The sequence below is a fragment of the Cornus florida genome, unplaced genomic scaffold, assembly GCF_030987335.1.
Source record: "Cornus florida cultivar Cherokee Brave unplaced genomic scaffold, ASM3098733v1 CherokeeBrave_3.0.0_Hap2_Chr01, whole genome shotgun sequence".
Classification (NCBI taxonomy): Eukaryota; Viridiplantae; Streptophyta; class Magnoliopsida; order Cornales; family Cornaceae; genus Cornus; species Cornus florida.
This window is the reverse complement of record NW_026775571.1, coordinates 79,243,180-79,261,474: the sequence shown is the minus strand read 5'-3', so window position 1 is coordinate 79,261,474 and position 18,295 is coordinate 79,243,180. Positions and strand designations below refer to the sequence as shown.

The following is an 18,295-nucleotide window of genomic DNA, read 5'->3' as shown; positions in this document are numbered from 1 at the left end:
GATAGGGAGCAATTGCATACGACGGCTCTCGCAATATATCTCAACCTAACACGGATCCAGTTCAAGTCTTAATTAATTATGAGTTCATCCATAATTATCGACTATGAACAATTTATGATTACTATTTATATTCATGTATTGATCGCCATCACACACACACACATATATATATATATATATATATATATATATATATATATATATATCTTGTAATCAAATGGACACTATCAATTCCATAATGAATCGAAACAAAATACATTGAATTCACCAATTGTATAAAGCATAAATATTTTAGATACATCAGGAACATATATCACTTTAATCTAAATAGGAATTCGCTATGACAGGGTATATAAATCCTAGCACTTCCAACGATAACTCTTCCTCATCTAATACTAGCGACTTAACACCTATGGTCCTCAAGTATTTGGTCCCCTCGATTATTCCCTGTGTTGTTGTTTTTTGTAAACACCTATGGCCACCTGAATCCCTAATTCGAAATGCAATTCTTAACATTCCCCATAGATTGCTTAGACATTGTAATTCACTCAGTCAGCTATTTGAATCTGTTGCAAACAATGTTAATGTTAAAAGAGATGTCAACTCACCCAATTCATATGGCATGCTAGTCAAGGAAGCACATTCATCAAGCTCAAGATGTCTAAGGCTCACTAATTTTCTAAAATCTCTTGGCAATTCTTTAAGACCCCGGCATCGGTTGAGTTTTAAGGTCTGCAAATTTTGCAACATGGTTATTGAACTTGGCAAAGTCTTGATACAATAATTTTCACTTGGATCAGGATACCTTAAATGTTTCATCTTACTTATGTGACTCGGCACAATTTCAATCCATAAGCGATGCAAATCCAATACACGAAACCTTTTAAAAGTTGAAACAATCCCTTCGAAAACTAATTTATAAAAAAAAATTAACCTTTTCAGCATTCACAATAAATGTCCATGACTTTTTAGTTCTAACCAAACGGGTTAAAAAAATTTGTGATAAATGTACATCAGAATCAAATGACACATGTTGAGTTATTTCACTAACATTTTCTACATTTATATTCACCATGGAAAATCTGGCCCTTCCAACTGAGAGTGCAAGGTCGTGGACAAGATCATGCATTTTGCAACTTATTATATCACCCCATTTATCTATTTCAACATCTTGAAAGAGAGACTTCCTTAGTAAATCCATAAAATACAAATTACCAACATCCTCCAACTGTTGATTTTCATACCCTGACTAAATGAATCCCTTTGCAATCCAAAATTGGATTAATTGTTGCTTATAAATTTTTTTATCTTTCAAATATAAAGAACAAAATGCAAAGTATCTTTTCAGATATAAAGGAAGGCAATCATACCTCAACTTTAGTATTGGCAAAATGACATCCTCTTCTTCAGCTATTTTTGACAAGTCCTTATTTTTGAAAAGCAACCATTCATCAACTGTATCTTTAGTGTATAGTAGGCTTCCTATAGCCCTTATGGCAAAAGGGACTCCTTTACACTTCTGCACAATTTCCTTGCCAATTGTTACTTAAAATATATTATGTGACTCTTTCATCGGTTTGAATGCCATTTTCTCAAATAATTACCAAGACTCCTCCTTAGACAAGCCTTTTATAAAATATAGTGAATTTGCCCATGTAACATTTGCAAATAACTCAGCATGACTTGTTACTAAGATCTTACTTCCTCTCGATCCACCCATCAACAAATCTATCAATTTTAACCATTCGTCACGATTCTCATTCCACACATCATCCAATACAAGCAAATATTTCTTTCCATCGATTTCTTTACTAAGCATTTCTTGCAGTTTATCCATCAAAAGATTTTCAGGCATTTTGCCTTTTGCAGACCCTGTGATCTTTTCTGCAATGAGCTTCACATCAAAGATGTCGGACACGCATACCCACATCTTAAAATCAAAATGTTTAGTGACATTCTCGTTGTTATATACTAATTGTGCAAGTGTGATCTTTCCTAGTCCCCCAATTCCAACTAATGCAACAATTGACACATTCTCCACTTGAATGTTGCTATCCAATAAAAGTTGTACAATTGTCATTTTATCACCATCCCTCCCAATAACATTTCCTACATGAACAAGAGAGTGAGTCTCCTCCCTCTTAGTATTCTCTACCCGTACTTGATTTATAGGCCGTTCATTGAGTTAAAACTTTATCCTATTTTTGGTAATTGCATCTAGTTTTTCATTAATGGCCTTGATATCATGAGCCAACTTACTACTGAAAGCAACTTGATTTGAGAATGAGAAGAAATTGCGTACCTTCTTTAGCCTTATGTTTTGAGTCGTAACCTGGTGTTAAAAAACATGAGTGGAGAAGTCATCAAGCACATCATCAACATCATGAAATGCATCATTAAGCTTTTTGAGCCAGTCGGCAACCTCTTTGTTAGTGTCTTGCTTCTCCTCTGCATCAACAAGAACAGTTCTGATTGTGGAAACCGTGCTTTTACTTTGGAAGAAATACAGAAGCATTTGCGAATTGAAGAAGAAGCTCGAATTTGTGATAAGAAATATTCTGTTGAAGATTCTTCCAAAGTGAATTATGTGGATGGTGGCAAATCAAATAAATATCAGAAAAGCCTCAAGTTGAAAAATAAAGGGACTTTCAAAAGGAATCATCCTTATAAGAATAAAATTCCTTCTGGACCATGTTTCCATTGTGGAAAGAAAGGACATTTTATTCGTGATTACAGGTACAAAATGTATGAAAAGAAAGAGAATGCTAACAATGTTAATGTAATGGAAGAGAAGATTTCAGATCTTGTTGCTATGGTGTCTACAATACAAATTGGCATGATAACTGAGTTGAACATGACAACAGCAACTAAGTCTTCAGATTGGTGGCTTGATTCTGGGGCTACTATCCATGTTTGTAATGATAAATCACATTACAAAACTTATGAATCTGTAGATGATCAAGAAGTTCTGATGGGAAATCACAACTCTGCCAAAGTTTTAGGAAAAGGGAATGTCGAAATTCAATTTACTTCAAGAAAGAAGTTGACATTGCAAAATATTCTTTATTTCCCAGAAATTAGAAAAAAAATCTTGTACCTGCAAATTTATTGTGTAAGAGTAGCATTAAAACTATGTTAGAGGCAGCTGATAAGTTAATTCTGTCTAAGAACAAAATTTTTGTTGGGAAGGGTTATGCTTGTGATAGAATGATTAAACTAAGTTTTAACAAAATAAGTCATTTTACTTATATTGTTTATTCTTCTTCTATTTGGCATGCACATTTAGCACATTTAAATTTTAGATCTTTAAAGTATATGTCAAAGCATGGTTTTATTTCTTGTAGTGATGATTGTAATGATAAATGTGAAATTTGCATTGAATCAAAAATAACTAAGAAACCTTTTCCTAAAGCCAGTCAAAATTCATAACTATTAGAAATAATTCATTTTGACATTTGTGAATTAAATGAAAATTAACTAGAGGAGGAAAAAGATATTTTATAACTTTTATTAACGATTGTTCCAGATTTACTTATGTATATCTAATGGCTAGTAAAGATCAAGCTTTTGACATGTTTAAACGTTATAAGGCTGAGATTGAAAATCGAAAGGAAAATAAAATAAAAATTCTTCATAATGATAAGGGTAGTGAATATTTTTCTAATGATTTTTCTGCTTATTGTGAAGAACATGGAATAATACATCAGAAAATTGCACCTTACACTCCACAACATAATGGTTTGGCAGAAAGAAAAAATAGGACACTTGTTGATATGGTTAATTCTATGTTGTTGAATGCTAAATTACTTATAAAGTTATGGGGTGAAGCTTTACTTACTGCTTGTCATGTGCATAATAGAATTTCATCTAGAAAAACACATATATCACCTTATGAGATTTGGAAAGAAAGAAAACCAAACTTAGAATTTCTTAGAGTGCGAGGTGTTTAGCCTTTTATAGAATTCCTGATCCAAAGAGAACTAAATTAGTCCAAGAGGAATAAAAAGTGTTTTTGTAGGTTATGTTGAAAATTCTAAATCCTATAGACTATTAGATTTAAATTCTAATGTCATTGTTGAATCTAGAGATGTTGAATTTATAGAAAATAAATTTTGTCATGATTTTTTGTTTGAACCTATTCAAAGGAAATCTAATGATTTGGAATCTAAAGCATCTCTTAGAGACAAAAGGAAAATAAATGATGAAATGACTGTACGTAAGAAAAGTCAAAGAATTAGAAAAGAAAATGCTTTAGATACTGATTTTATTTCATCTCAAGCTATAATATTTCTAGTAGAAGGAGATAGAAATAAAGTTCTTAATAAAATACTGATGAGCGCTGAAAAGTGCGTATTTAAACACCTTAAGTTTAGGCATTCTAGTACCTTTATCTATCTTACTTTACCGTTTTAGATTGATTTCGTATTATTTTCATTTTCAGGCACTTATCATGAAAATAAGCTAACTCAGCCAAATAAGAGCTTAATTAAAACAATTCTGGGATTAAACAAAGAAAGGAGCAAAGTGGAGAAAGAAAGAAGCAAATGAAGCCAAAGGTGGGAAGCAGTAAAGTTCGATCGATCCAACTTCAAGGTTCGATCAATCGAACAATGATTGATCTCAGCACTTCAAGATAGATCCAAGCCTTGGCCCAAAAGCATAAAGTCCAAAAGTTCTATCGATCCAACACCACCCTTCAATCGATCGAACACTTTTGTCCTTATTCAAATGATTGATCCTATCCACAGCTGTACCACCCACTAACCACATTTGTCCTTTTTCCAAAAATATCTCCCAAAATATCTCGGATTTGTCTTTTCCTAAAAAGTTCAACCAGTTGGATCGATCCAGCCTAAGTTCGATGGATCTCAGCCAGTTCGATCGATCCAAGTCCAAGATTTGATCGATCGAACTTCCTCCAGTGCGTAAAAATTAAATTTTCATTTCATTGAAAGTTGTCCTTTATCTAATCATTAGGGAATATTGTGTGCACGACCCCAGCTTATTTTGGGTGTCATTTGACCAACCTATTTAAGGATAAGGATTGCTTTTTACAAGAGAGCCAATATATCATTTTCATATCATCTCTTGGGGAGCAAGTTTAGAGAAGGAAGAGGCTAGAGACACCATTGAAGTTCTTCATCAACAAGGAGCAGATTTCTTCCATAGAGTTAGCCCTTGAGGGTTGGAGCAACATCACCATGAGTGGCTAGACATCCTCTTGGGGCTAGAGTTAGCCCCAAGCATGCTTTTTATATCTTAATCTTGTGTATCATTGAGGGATTAGTGTTGTAATTAATGTTTTGACACTTTTACATATATAGATCTTTTTTATTCAATGATTTATGTGGTTTAATGCTTCCAATTGATCATTTCATTCTATCCATATGTCTATGTATGCTAGAATAGATGTTCATGTGTTTGCCTCTATTTCTTGTGTTATTGATGTATGTCTATGTGTATTAATGCTATAGATTTAGAGATTGTCAAAACATAATGCTTAAAAGAATGCTCTTGTGATTTTCTTGATGGTTCATACTTATTGCTTGATGGATTGTGCCTCTCCCCTAGTTTATTTTCATGTTAGTAGTATAGATGTAGTGTAGTTGTAGTGTAGTGTTAAATGGGAGGACAATCTATGCTTGTTGTTTGATGATTCAAGCTTTTGAATACAAGAAGCATATGTCTCTAACCTTGTGTTATATTTGGATTGTGAGCTTAATGAAAGGATTAATGACTTGTTTTGATCTATTGTGCCTTTCACATGTTGTTTAGACAATATATGCTTCATTGCTTAGATATATTGTACCTTTCACATGATGTTTAAACAATACATGTTTAACTAGTCATCCTTGCTTGTTGAATCAACCAAACACACACATACACGCCAATATTGCAACACACCATTTGCCCTCATTAATCACTTGTCAATGGTATAGAAATGCATTGCTTGGTGGTGACCTCTAAACCCCAAGACCCTCTCTCTCTTACTTACTCTTTGTTGCATTCAATTATTTAGTTTAATTTAGGCTCTCTAGTTTAATCAACCAACCAACCAATTGTTTGATCACTCGACCTACTAGCCCTAATAGCGATTCCATAACCTTGTTCGACCCCCACAATCCATTGGGACGATCCCTACTCGCCTTAGCTATATTTATAGTGAAAGGTAGTAGTGGCTTTTATAAATGTAAAACTCTTGGCCCTCGCCTTAAAATCCACACACTCTCTCTCAAGCTTGATGGTGGTAGTGCGACGACACATGAGCCCCATCAAATACCCATTTTATTGAATATAGAAGATGATTCTAAAACATTTTCTGAAGCAATGGCTTCAAGAGATGTAGCTTTTTAGAAAGAGGCTATAAATGATGAAATGGATTCATTATTGTCAAACCAAACTTGGATTTTGGTTAAATTACCATAAGGATCAAAACCGGTGAGTTGTAAATGGGTATTTAAGAGAAAGTATAATATTGATGGATCTATTCAAACCTTTAAAGCCAAATTAGTAGCCAAGGGTTTTAAACAGAAGAAAGGTATTAATTATTTCGATACTTACGCATCCATGGCTAGAATTGCATCTATTAGAGTTCTTATGGCTTTGGCTTCTATTTATCATTTACATGTGCATCAACTACATTTTTAAATGGTGATCTTGAGGAAGAAGTATATATGGAACAACCAAAAGGTTTTGTCCTATCTGGAAATGAAAGGAAAGTTTGAAAATTAGTAAAGTCATTATATGGTTTAAAACAAACACCAAAGCAATGGCATGAGAAATTTGATTATGTGATACTATCATTTGATTTTAAGCATTATAATGCTGATAAATGCATTTATTCTAAATCCACAAATGATTATGGTGTTATTATTCGTCTTTACGTTGATGACTTGCTAATTTTTGGAACAAATATGAGAGGTGTTTATGAAACTAAAAAGTATCTAACTTCATGCTTTAAAATGAAAGATCTTAATGAAGTAGATAATATTTTAGGAATTAAAGTAAAGAAACATGCAAAGGGGTATGCATTGTGTCAATCTCATTATATTGAAAAGATGCTTCTTAGATATAAGTATTTGGGAATTAAAGAAGCTAGTACCCCTTATGATTCAAGTATTAAAATGCTTGAAAATTCTGGTAGAACAATTGCACAACTTAAGTATGCTAGTGTTATAGGTAGTATGATGTATGCTATGCATTCTACAAGGCCAGATATAGCATTTGCTGTGTGCAAACTTTCTAGGTACACAAGTAATCCTAGCACAGTTCATTGGAAAACAATTATTAGAATCCTTGGATATCTTAAGGGAATAGTGGACCAAGGACTGTTTTATTATGATTTTCCAGCAGTACTAGAAGGATACTCAGATGCTAGTTGGATTACTAATGCGAGTGATAATAAATCCACGTCTGGATGGATATTTACAATTGGTGGAGGAGCCATTTCTTGGGCATCTAAGAAACAGACGTGCGTAACACATTCAACAATGGAATCTAAGTTTATTGCATTAGCGGTAGCCAACAAGGAAGTAGAATGGTTGAGAAATTTGTTATTAGATATAGAGTTGTGGCCACAACCGATGCCATCTATTTCTTTGCACTGCGATAGTGAGGCAACTATGTCTAGATTATATAATAAAATATATAATGGAAAGTCTAGACATATCAGCTTGATACATGAGTATGTTAGATAATTAATAACTGATGGAGTTATTAACATAATATATGTTAAGTCAAGTAATAGCTTAACAGATCTTCTTACTAAGGGATTCTCGAGAGATTTGGTAAAAATTATGTTTAGTGGAATAGGGCTGGAACCCTTTCTTAAAAATCACCAGTAATGGTAACCCGACTTTGTACTAAAATACCACTAGTCCAAAATTTAATGGGTAATAACAAGTTATTGATATGTGGTTGTATAAGCACTGAAAATATATATATATATATATATATAAACTGCCCCTTCCAGGATATTCAGTGCAGACTGTTACGTTTTGAGGATGAGTTATATACTCTTAAAGAAGTTCAAAATTTTTAAGTGTCTATAGTAGCAGGGACATATATTGGAATTCTCCTATATGAATATAAGAAGTGGTATTGCTTCTAGCAAGGGTTATTAGGGTTTACTCTTGTAAATGTTCATGAAATCAGGATGAGCACACGGCTATAATAGTGCTAAAGAAATTATGAACATCTCATAGAAACTAGATATGATCATGTGTGTTATATTTCTGGTTTTAACATTAAGGAGACTTGGTTTAAGCCGCGGCCACCATTGTTCTTCGTTAAAACTTTGAAGTACTTACACTAATTAAAGGTTTAAATCGAGAGATACCTTCTTGTATACGTGTTGATATTACTATAATTTTGACTAATAGTTATATATTACAGTATAGTAGGGGATTATTGAATATATTGTAATATATATATATATATATATATATATATACACACACACACACACGGATGAATATAAGGAGTGAGAGAAAGGTAGTTAAGTGAATGTACCAGTCACGTCTCTTGGGTTTTTACCAACAGTTATGCCTATTGGATTTATATGAAGAGACATGCCTATTGGATTTCTACGAAGAGACATGCTCATTGGATTTCTACGAAGAGACATGAATTTGGGAACTAAAAGTCACAACCTCTGCACCAAGAGTCATGTCTGTTGAATACATCCTTACGTACTTTATAAATAGGGGTGGCTAATTCAGATTTAATATATAAAAAATATAATCCTTACTATATTCTCTCCTACTCTTTATTCAGTCATTCTTACAACAATTTCAATAGAGTGTTTAAGGGAATTCTTCCGTATTTCTAACGGCAGATTCTAGCTTTGTTGTATCCTGAAAGTGTTTTGCTACAAAACCCGTTAGTTAACTCAATTTGAGTGGGGGCAAATAACACTTTAAAGAAAGTGAATACACGCCTCAAAGTCTGTATTTTGTTTGACATCAGTGTGCTTGAGAAGGTCTGGTTGTCTCCAACAATTTCTAGATCAATTGTTTTAACATGAAATGCATCATTGAGCTTTTCGATCCAGTCGGCAACCTCTTTGTTAGTGTCTTGCTTCTCCTCTGCATCAATAAGAATAGCTCCGATTGTGGAAACCGTGTTTCTGAGTTTGTCAAGTTCATCCTTCATGCCCCACACAAGTCCCAACTCTTGGAGAAGAGCAGAACCCAACTTCTTCACAAGTTCAGTGAGAAGTGTTTCTGCCATTTCTTTGTGCAACAAGTGAAATTCGAAAAGATTGATAAAATTGAATGCTAAAATAAGCAATAACTAATTCCCCGTTCACACATATAAGTAACAGTGAAAGTTGTCGACATAAGCACATGAAAATTAATTAAAAGCTAAATAAAAGAAGGAATAATTAATTCGCCACTTACTAAGAAAACATATGAAAGTTGATTGAAAGCTAAAAGAAGGAACCCGCCCTCGTTGTTATCCGGCCCACCCCGTTTTTGGCGGTTATGGGGGACCGTTTTGCTTATATGGGCGGGGATGGTTTCATATAATAAAAACCCGCGTGGGTTTAGTGCGGGGGTTGGGGGAGGTCGCCCCGCCCCGTTTAGATAGACAAATTACTTAAATACCTTTATTTCAACAGTATATATATTTACCACTATATATTAAGTACCTTATATAGCAATATTAAAGTAACAAATAAATTTGATTAAAAGGAAAGTTGCAATGGTGAAGAATTGAAGATGAGGGGAAAAAAAAAAGAGCAATATTTTTCAACAATAAATAAATTATGGTCTTAAACGGGGCGGGGCAGGTACCCGTGAGGGTAAAAATGTTAAACAGTTACGAGGATGGGGTGGAAAGTTTCCCCGTTTTTGCAGTTTTGGGCGGGGACAGGGGTGGAGTTTTTAAATGGTTGCAGGGGCGAGGGAGGGTACACCTGCCCAAACCTGCCCCCGTTTTCATCCCTAAGAAGGAACAATTAAATTCCCGTTCATGCAAAATAAAGTAATTTTTTATTTTATATTTAGTGTCTAATAGTTTATGAATGAATATGACTACAAAGCTTTGTTTACATGTATGTGTATATCTATATACTATTCTAAAAGTTTAATAATTTCTTAACACTTTTAGATTTTAAAAAAAAAAAAAAATGATATTAAAAGAGAGTAATTAATTTAAAATTTAAATTCACTTTAAATATGAAGAGAATATTTAATATAGAAGTTGAAGGACCAATTTTCAATTTCAAATTTTGCTCATTCTTTAAAGTTTCAATTTTTGTTCATTCTTTAAAGATAATGCAAGTCATCATTTATGAAAAAATTAAATCAACAAATCTCCCAATAAGAAGGCTATGTGATCTACACATTACATATCCCTTAATGGGTGGACCAAACCAAATTCGACTTTTTTTTGGTATTTTGTTTTCTTGTTTTATACTAACGTAGTTTATTTAGTCTCTTGTGATTTCAATTTTTTTAAAATAAAAAAATATATGAAATTGAAAAAATAGTATTTAATATAGAATTTGAAGAGGCAACCTTTCCAATTTTAGTTTTTATTCATTCTTTAAAGATGATACCCCAATAGACCATTTTAACCATTGTACTAATTGTTGCTTCACTATTCAAATTTTAGTTATATTTGAAAATTTAATTAATTTTATGATTGTATTTTCATTTCTAACTCATGCAATCTCCATTGCAAACCTTCATGTTGTTATTCAAGGTTTATTTCCTTGGATCTTATATTTTATTTTGATTCTCTTGGACATAAAAATGTTGTCTTTTTGACTAGCGAAAGGGAAAAAATAATTGCAGTTGCATTGCAAGAGATAAAAATATCATGAGACAAGATTGAAATAATACAAAAATTACGAAAACTTCTTGCAAAGAGCTCGAAAAGGTTAGTTTCTTTTGCTTCTATGTTGATACAATAATTTTTATTCTAGATTTCTTAAAAATACAAAATAATTAAAAATAAAAAATATGATATTAAAAAGAGTAATTAATTTAAAATTTAAATTCACTTTAAATATGAAGAGAATATTTAATATAGAAGTTGAAGGACCAATTTTCAATTTCAAATTTTGCTCATTCTTTAAAGTTTCAATTTTTGTTCATTCTTTAAAGATAATGCAAGTCATCATTTATGATAAAACTAAATCAACAAATCTCCCCATAAGAAGGCTGTGTGATATATACATTAGATATCCCTTAATGGGTGGACCAAACCAAATTCGAATTTTTTTTTTTTTGGTATTTTGTTTTCTTATTTTATACTGAAGTAGTTTATTTAGTCTTTTGTGATTTCAATTTTTTTTAAATAAAAAATATATGAAATTGGAAAAATTGTATTTAATATAGAATTTGAAGGGGCAACCTTCCCAATTTCAGTTTTTATTCATTCTTTAAAGATGATACACAAATGGACCATTTTAATCATTGTACTAATTGTTGCTTCACTATTCAAATTTTAGTTATATTTGAAAATTTAATTAATTTTATGATTGTATTTTCATTTCTAACCCAAGCATCTCCATTGCAAACCTTCGTGTTGTTATTCAAGGTTTATTTCCTTGGATCTTATATTTTATTTTGATTCTCTTGGACATAAATGTTGTCTTTATGACTAGCGGAAGGGAAAAAACGACCGCAGTTTCATTGCAAGAGATAAAAATATCATTAGACAAGATTGAAATAATACAAAAATTATGAGAACCTCTTGCAAAGAGCTCGAAAAGGTTAGTTTCTTTTGCTTCTATGTTAATACTATAATTTTTATTCACCAAAAAAAAAGTTATTTTGTTGTTAATATTCTTTAATTTCCAAATTTTATTTATTAAAAACCTCAACTCTTCATTTGATCGTCTTAGATTTGGCTGTGTTGCAACAATTATAATATTGCTTTTGACATTTTGCTATCAAGGTAAATTTTCCTTTTGATTTTCATTGATTTGTACTCTAACGGTATATAGATTTTCATTGAATTGTGTTGTGAAGGTGTTGAGTTTTTGTGTATGTTTGTTTCCTTTTTATATGTTTGTTTGCCGAGAATAAACTAGGTAAAAAGTTCAAAAACTAACACGAGATTTGATTTTTTTTTTTCCTTTTATAAATCAGGTCTTCCCCAGCCGTGTTAATTGAAAATGCCACAAATGTCATGCTGTGCTCCAATGATCGCTTGTGACATTTTCCTATTAGGGTTATTTTTTTTCCTGGTAAATGTGAATACTTGTTGCCACAATTACAATATTGCTTTTGACGTTTCATTTGTTTCCATTCTTTACTTGTTTGGTGAGAATATCTACAAAAAAAGATTTCACTCATGGTGTGTGCTTGTTTCCATTCTTTGCTTGTTTGGTGAGAATATCTGCAAAAAAAAAATTCACTCGTGGTTGTGATATTCTGTTTTTATTTTTTTCACTTATGTTTTTTTCTCAATCTTCCATATTTTTAACCTTTTTTATAAAAGAATGTAATTATTACCTATTCCTAAACGTTTCCTTTTCATGGAAGACGTTAATTAAGAGTTTTTATGGTCCAAATTAAATTATCTATAAATGTAAACGATGTATAGATTTTTTTAATTGTTTTTATACATTTTTGACCTTTTTAAAAAAGAGTTTGTATATATTTTGGGCTCTTTAGAAACCTCTAAAAATGATAATTATAAATAAGTTTCTATGATACTTATTACATGATTTAATGAGAACCTGAATATCTCCATACTATTGTGTTAGAAGTCCAAGAATTGCAACAATCAAAAAAATGTATCATTATGGTATGAACAATTACATAATTTAATGAGACATTTTTATGAAATACAAATTAAAAATATTAAGAAATAGAGAAAGTGTTTTACACATTAAAATTTGAAATTAAAAAATGTTAAGAAATTCTTTACACTTACGATATTTTTTTCTTTTCTTTTTTTTTTTTTTTTTTTTTTTAATATTGTGGATTAGGAGATATGAAAAAAGTTTAGAAATTCAAAAAATTCTTTACACTTTTTAGAATAAAAAATATATTATTTTAGGTATAGATATATAACCAAAAAGATACATTTAACAAAATTATTTTATTTAACAAATATGAAAAACATTTAGAAATTCAAAAAATTCTTTACATTTTTAGAATAAAAAATAAATTATTTTAGGTATAAATATATGTAACCAAAAAATACCTTTCAACAAAAAAAAAAAAAATAAATAAATAAATTCTCATTATGTTATGAATTATTACATGATTTAATGAGAACGTGAATATCTCCATACTATTGTGTTAGAAGTTCAAGAATTGCAACAACCAAAAAAATGTATCATTATGATTTGAATAATTACATAATTTAATGAGACATTTTTATAAAAAATAAATTAAAAATATAAGAAATAGAGAAAGTGCTTTACACATTAAAATTTGAAATTAAAAAATGTTAAGAAATTCTTTACACTTTTAGTATTTTTTTTTTTTTTTTTAATATTGTGGATTAGGGCATGGAATTTTTGGGGAAGGAAAATGGGTTGCTTTTTAGAAGTGGGATAAAAAATGTTTTTCTTTTCTTCTTCTTTTTTTTCCCCTTTTTCTTAATATTGATTCTGGTATGTGTGTATTTAGTTATAAAAAGTATTTTTATTAACTCTTTATTTTAACCATTAAATAAATACTCTAATTCAAAATTGTTAAAAATGATAAGAAATAATAAAAATATATATATACACTCATTAATCATATGTGACTATTGGAATTCAGAGATTAATCATATTTAAAAGCAAATCCGTTCCTTCCCAAAAAATTCCACCCAAAAAAAAGAAAACGTAAAGGGGAAAGGAAAAAATGTACCATTTTTTGTTTTTAAAACACACGTCTACCCAACTTCAAATATTTTCTCTATTTCCAAATATTTTTTGTTATTTTAAATTTAGAAATTTTATTAACGTATATATCAACTATATATAATGGTTTAAAATGCCTCCAGAAAGGTTAAAACAAAAAAAAGATGATTAAAGCATAATAAATCATGCCTCATTAATAACATAGATTATAAATGTATATATTATCTATGGCCTAATATTTTATGAAAAAAAGTTGAGAAAAACCAAAAAAAACATGTTTTTAATCCGATTAGAAGTGAAATGGTACCTTGGAATTTTCAACCTTAAATTTTATTAAAACTGTATTATTTTTAGTTTGACACTTAAAATCTCCAACCAAGTATTTCTTAACTCTTTTTTTTTTCACTTTAAACTAAATCCAATTTCATTCAAAAGTATTAGTGGACATTAATTACTTGAATTTCATTTCATGTTTTTAATGGTCGAAAACCTTTGGGATTTTCAACCTAAAAAAATGTCATTAAAAGTGGACTACAAAACGTGTACAACCTCTTGGAATTTTTAACCTTAAATTTCATTAAAAGTTTATTATTTTTATGTTTAATGCAAAACTTTTGTAATTCTTGAAATTTCCAGACTTTAATAGTATTTGATGTCTCTTAAAATTTTGAACAATAATACAAAAGTCTATTATATAAATAGAGGTAAAAATTACAAGATCAAGCTCCAATATTGAGGGAGCAGCAAGATTAGATGTTAACAAGAGCATTACAAGTTGGGATCACAAGAAGAAGAAGTATCAAGGAGCATATTTCATCAATTAGCTTTGGTAGTGAGGATGAGAATTCATGTGCGACAAATCAGGAGCATTAATTAGCTTGGTTAAGTTATTTGCTTGTTTTGAATCCTCTACTCAGTTTAACTCATAGTGATGAATTCATATTAAATTGTTTTAATATTAGGCGTAGTGATGATAAAATGATTGTTAGGTTTAGTTCAACAAATTAACAATTATTGAGTTTTCTTGTACTCATGTTGAAGTACTTATTTGAATATGAGTATTTTGTTATATTCTTCCTTTGGATTACATGTACTTCTTCTTCTTCTTTATTTTTTTTTTATATTTTTATATATATATATATATTTTTTTTCTAATGGGGACTTGAGTTTGGTTGTTCATGTTATCCAGAGCCTTTAATTGTTTTGGTTTTCATTTGATTTGGATTTGTTAATTCAATTTTTAAAACATTATTGCTTAATTTAGATAGTATTTGTATGTCAACTTGTTTCTGTGAGTTTTGGAATGCTCTTTTTTCTTTTTCCATTGTATTTATTTTTTGAAAGTTTATTCATCTCGAGAAACTTGAGTCCATGAAATGAAAGCCGTAACAAAAATATTATAATGTTATAGAAAGAAGAAGTGCATTCTTTCTTATAATGCAAAATGCTGGAAGGTTATTCCTTTTGTGCTTGATCCATGTGGATTAGAAAATGATAATTATATATATATATATATATATAGATATATAATTGATTAGAATCTATATTTTAAAATATATCTTAATATACATGGTTTTGAGTTTAAAGCCCAAGAAGCGAAATAAGATATCTTTTGGTGCATGATGATCATTTAAAATATTTGAACGTGAGAATATATAAGAATTGCTCTACTGAGAGATTTCTACATGGAATGATTATAGATAGAAGTGTGATAAAACTAAAAAAATATTTAATACAAGTAACGAAAACACAAATTAAAAATAGAAGCTCATTTGCGATATAAATGATATATGAAAATATATTTTTATATTCCTTGCCTCACATTGAAAAGCATCAAATCAAATAAATTATATTTTATCAACTTAATCATTGATCAAATAATTTTTTTTTTTTTAAATTTATTATAATATTATTAATAACTTGGATTTACACCACGTGCATCTACACGTGCTCTTTTGCTAGTACATATATACATACATATGGTGGCAAATTATGATTCAAACCTTTCAAACCCCAATGTGCAGAGACACGTGATATGCACTCTGTTACTAGGTAGTGTGCATGCGGGTGAAAATTACCTCTAGTGAAATAGTGTACTATTTCCTTCATTTTAAAATGAGTGGTCCAAAAATGGCCACGTCACCCATGTTTGGGATGCATAGTAAGAAAATGTTGAAATGCACCGTAGAAAAGTATTAGGATGCACTTTTACTCACAAAAATAGAATAAATTAACTACTGTGCAAATAGAGAGAATCCTGGTCCGTGTGCATGCACCTAGTAATTATCAGTAATGCTCTGCTACAATTCGTGATTTCAACAATAACAGCATGTCGGTGGTTTAAAAATAAATAAATAAATAGAAACACTCAGAATTCAGTGACTTAGTTTGACAATGCAGTATGGATGATTTGTCGGATTCTCTCTCTCAAAAGCCTTAATAGCACTCTTAACTCCTTATAGGACGGGGTCCCTCCATTTTGTCCATAATGCAATCACATATATGTGCTTCTATGCTACAGATTTTTTGAGCTGTTTGAATATGGAGCGCAAATTGTGCAAATTTTTAATTAAATATTGAGTGTATATTTTGATTATTTAGTGTGGACACTTGAAATGCTTTAAAAATGTTTAGTAGACTTTAAACAACCCTACCAACTAGTCACTAATAAATTATTACTTCTTCTATCTTAAATAATTTTATTTCTTTACCGTTGCGAATCTCTTATATTGAGGCCAGCGAATCATTGATTAAGAAACTCAATTCGCAACTGATTAAAACAAAAATGAAACCTGTCCGACTGTCATTAGCGTTATAGTGGTTGAAGTAAGAGAAATGATCTTTTTTTTTCTTTTTTCTTTTTTTTTTCTTTTTTTAATGGCAAATTTATATAATAAGATGATATGTATGTATCATAGTCTGACCCATTGGTATGCATAAATTATAGTAATTGTGATATGATATACAACTATATCTGTTGCAAAGTGATAACAAGTCATAATCATTAATTTAGAGGTTGTTAATAGTAAAAATGCACTCCATAGCCGGCCTGAACACTGAAATGTTTTCTTATTACACGTCAGTTTCTAATAGTTTATGAATGAATATGACTACAAAGCTTTCTTTACATATAGACACATATATATATATATATATATATATATATAATATGTAGTAACAAATTATGATTCAAACCTTGGCAAGCCCAATGTGCAGAGACATGTGAGATACACACCGTTTACTAGGTAGTAGTGTGCATGCACCTAGTAATTATCAGTAAAGCAATTTATGATATTTGTGTTAAGCTTGTCTTCTATCATATTGAATGGCACAAAGGAACAGGGCTATAATAAATAAGACTTCAACAATGCATGCTTTTATGTCTCCCAAGTACTTAATGGCACATGAGTTATAAGAACAAAGTACTGCAAATCAATTAATTAACTATACATAAAACCTTAACGTTACAATGCCGCCAAAAATGCTTTCCCAAAGTATGATTTAGGTGCATGTTTTATCCATTTAGAAAGTGAAATCAGTCCATCAAATACTTAAAACAGACTTCAACAAGTTGTGTATACAAGTACAACAATAATAATGGAAGTTCTTGTTTTAATTAGGGTAAAGTGCAAAAAACTCCCATCAACTATGAGCGTTTTACAAATAACCCCTCCGAACTACAAGAAATTCCCTTGGACTATCAATTTGTTGCAGTTGAGGACAACAGTAACTTATCCGGTCAACATGCCTGACCAAAAATGCTAAATGACATGTATACCCTCAAACAAAACGACATAGTTTTATTAAAATTTCATATATTTAAATTTTATCCAATGACACGACAAATTGTAATCTGAAGAGCCAATTACAAATTGACATGTGATGACCCTGTGGGCGGGTGTGCCGTAGGCTGGAGCGAGAGACACTGTCAGGCTACCACACTGGCGAGCTACGAGTGCACAGTCCCACATTGCCTGGGTAGAGAAAAGGTGAAGTGTTTATATGTAAGTGTGCCATCTCCAATTGGTATGAGGCCTTTTGGGGTAAAGCCCAAGAGTAAAACCGTGCGGGCTCAGGCTCAAAACGGACAATATCATACCATATGGTGGAATGGGTCGTTACAAATGGTATCAGAGCCTAACCCAGCCGGAAGTGTGCCGGCGGGGTTGTTGGGCCTCCAGGGGGGTGGATTGTGATGACCCTGCGGGCGGGTGTGCCGTGGGCGGGTACGAGAGACACTGTCAGGCTACCACACTGGTGAGCTACTGGTGCACAGTCCTACATCGCCTGGGTAGAGGAAATGTGAAGTACTTATATGTAAGTGTGTCATCTCCAATTGGTATGAAGTCTTTTGGGGTAAAGTCCAAGAGCAAAACCGTGCGGACTCAGGCCCAAAGCGGACAATATCATACCATGTGGTGGAGTGGGTCGTTACATGACATTTCAGCAATCGACATCAAAGCTTACACACAACACCAA

General features: G+C 31.2%; 1 protein-coding gene across 1 annotated transcript; it reads right to left on the bottom strand.

Moving 5' to 3' along the window:
- Positions 1–1,600: 1,600 nt before the first annotated feature.
- Positions 1,601–2,080, bottom strand: LOC132275725 (putative disease resistance protein RGA3). Its single transcript, XM_059777022.1, has one exon. The coding sequence runs from the start codon at positions 2,078–2,080 to the stop codon at positions 1,601–1,603; it is 480 nt and encodes a 159-aa protein (XP_059633005.1).
- Positions 2,081–18,295: the final 16,215 nt, after the last annotated feature.

Excerpts from the sequence above, each read along its gene's own strand:
- LOC132275725 (XM_059777022.1), bottom strand. The coding sequence starts at position 2,080 with ATGACAATTGTACAACTTTTATTGGATAGCAACATTCAAGTGGAGAAT.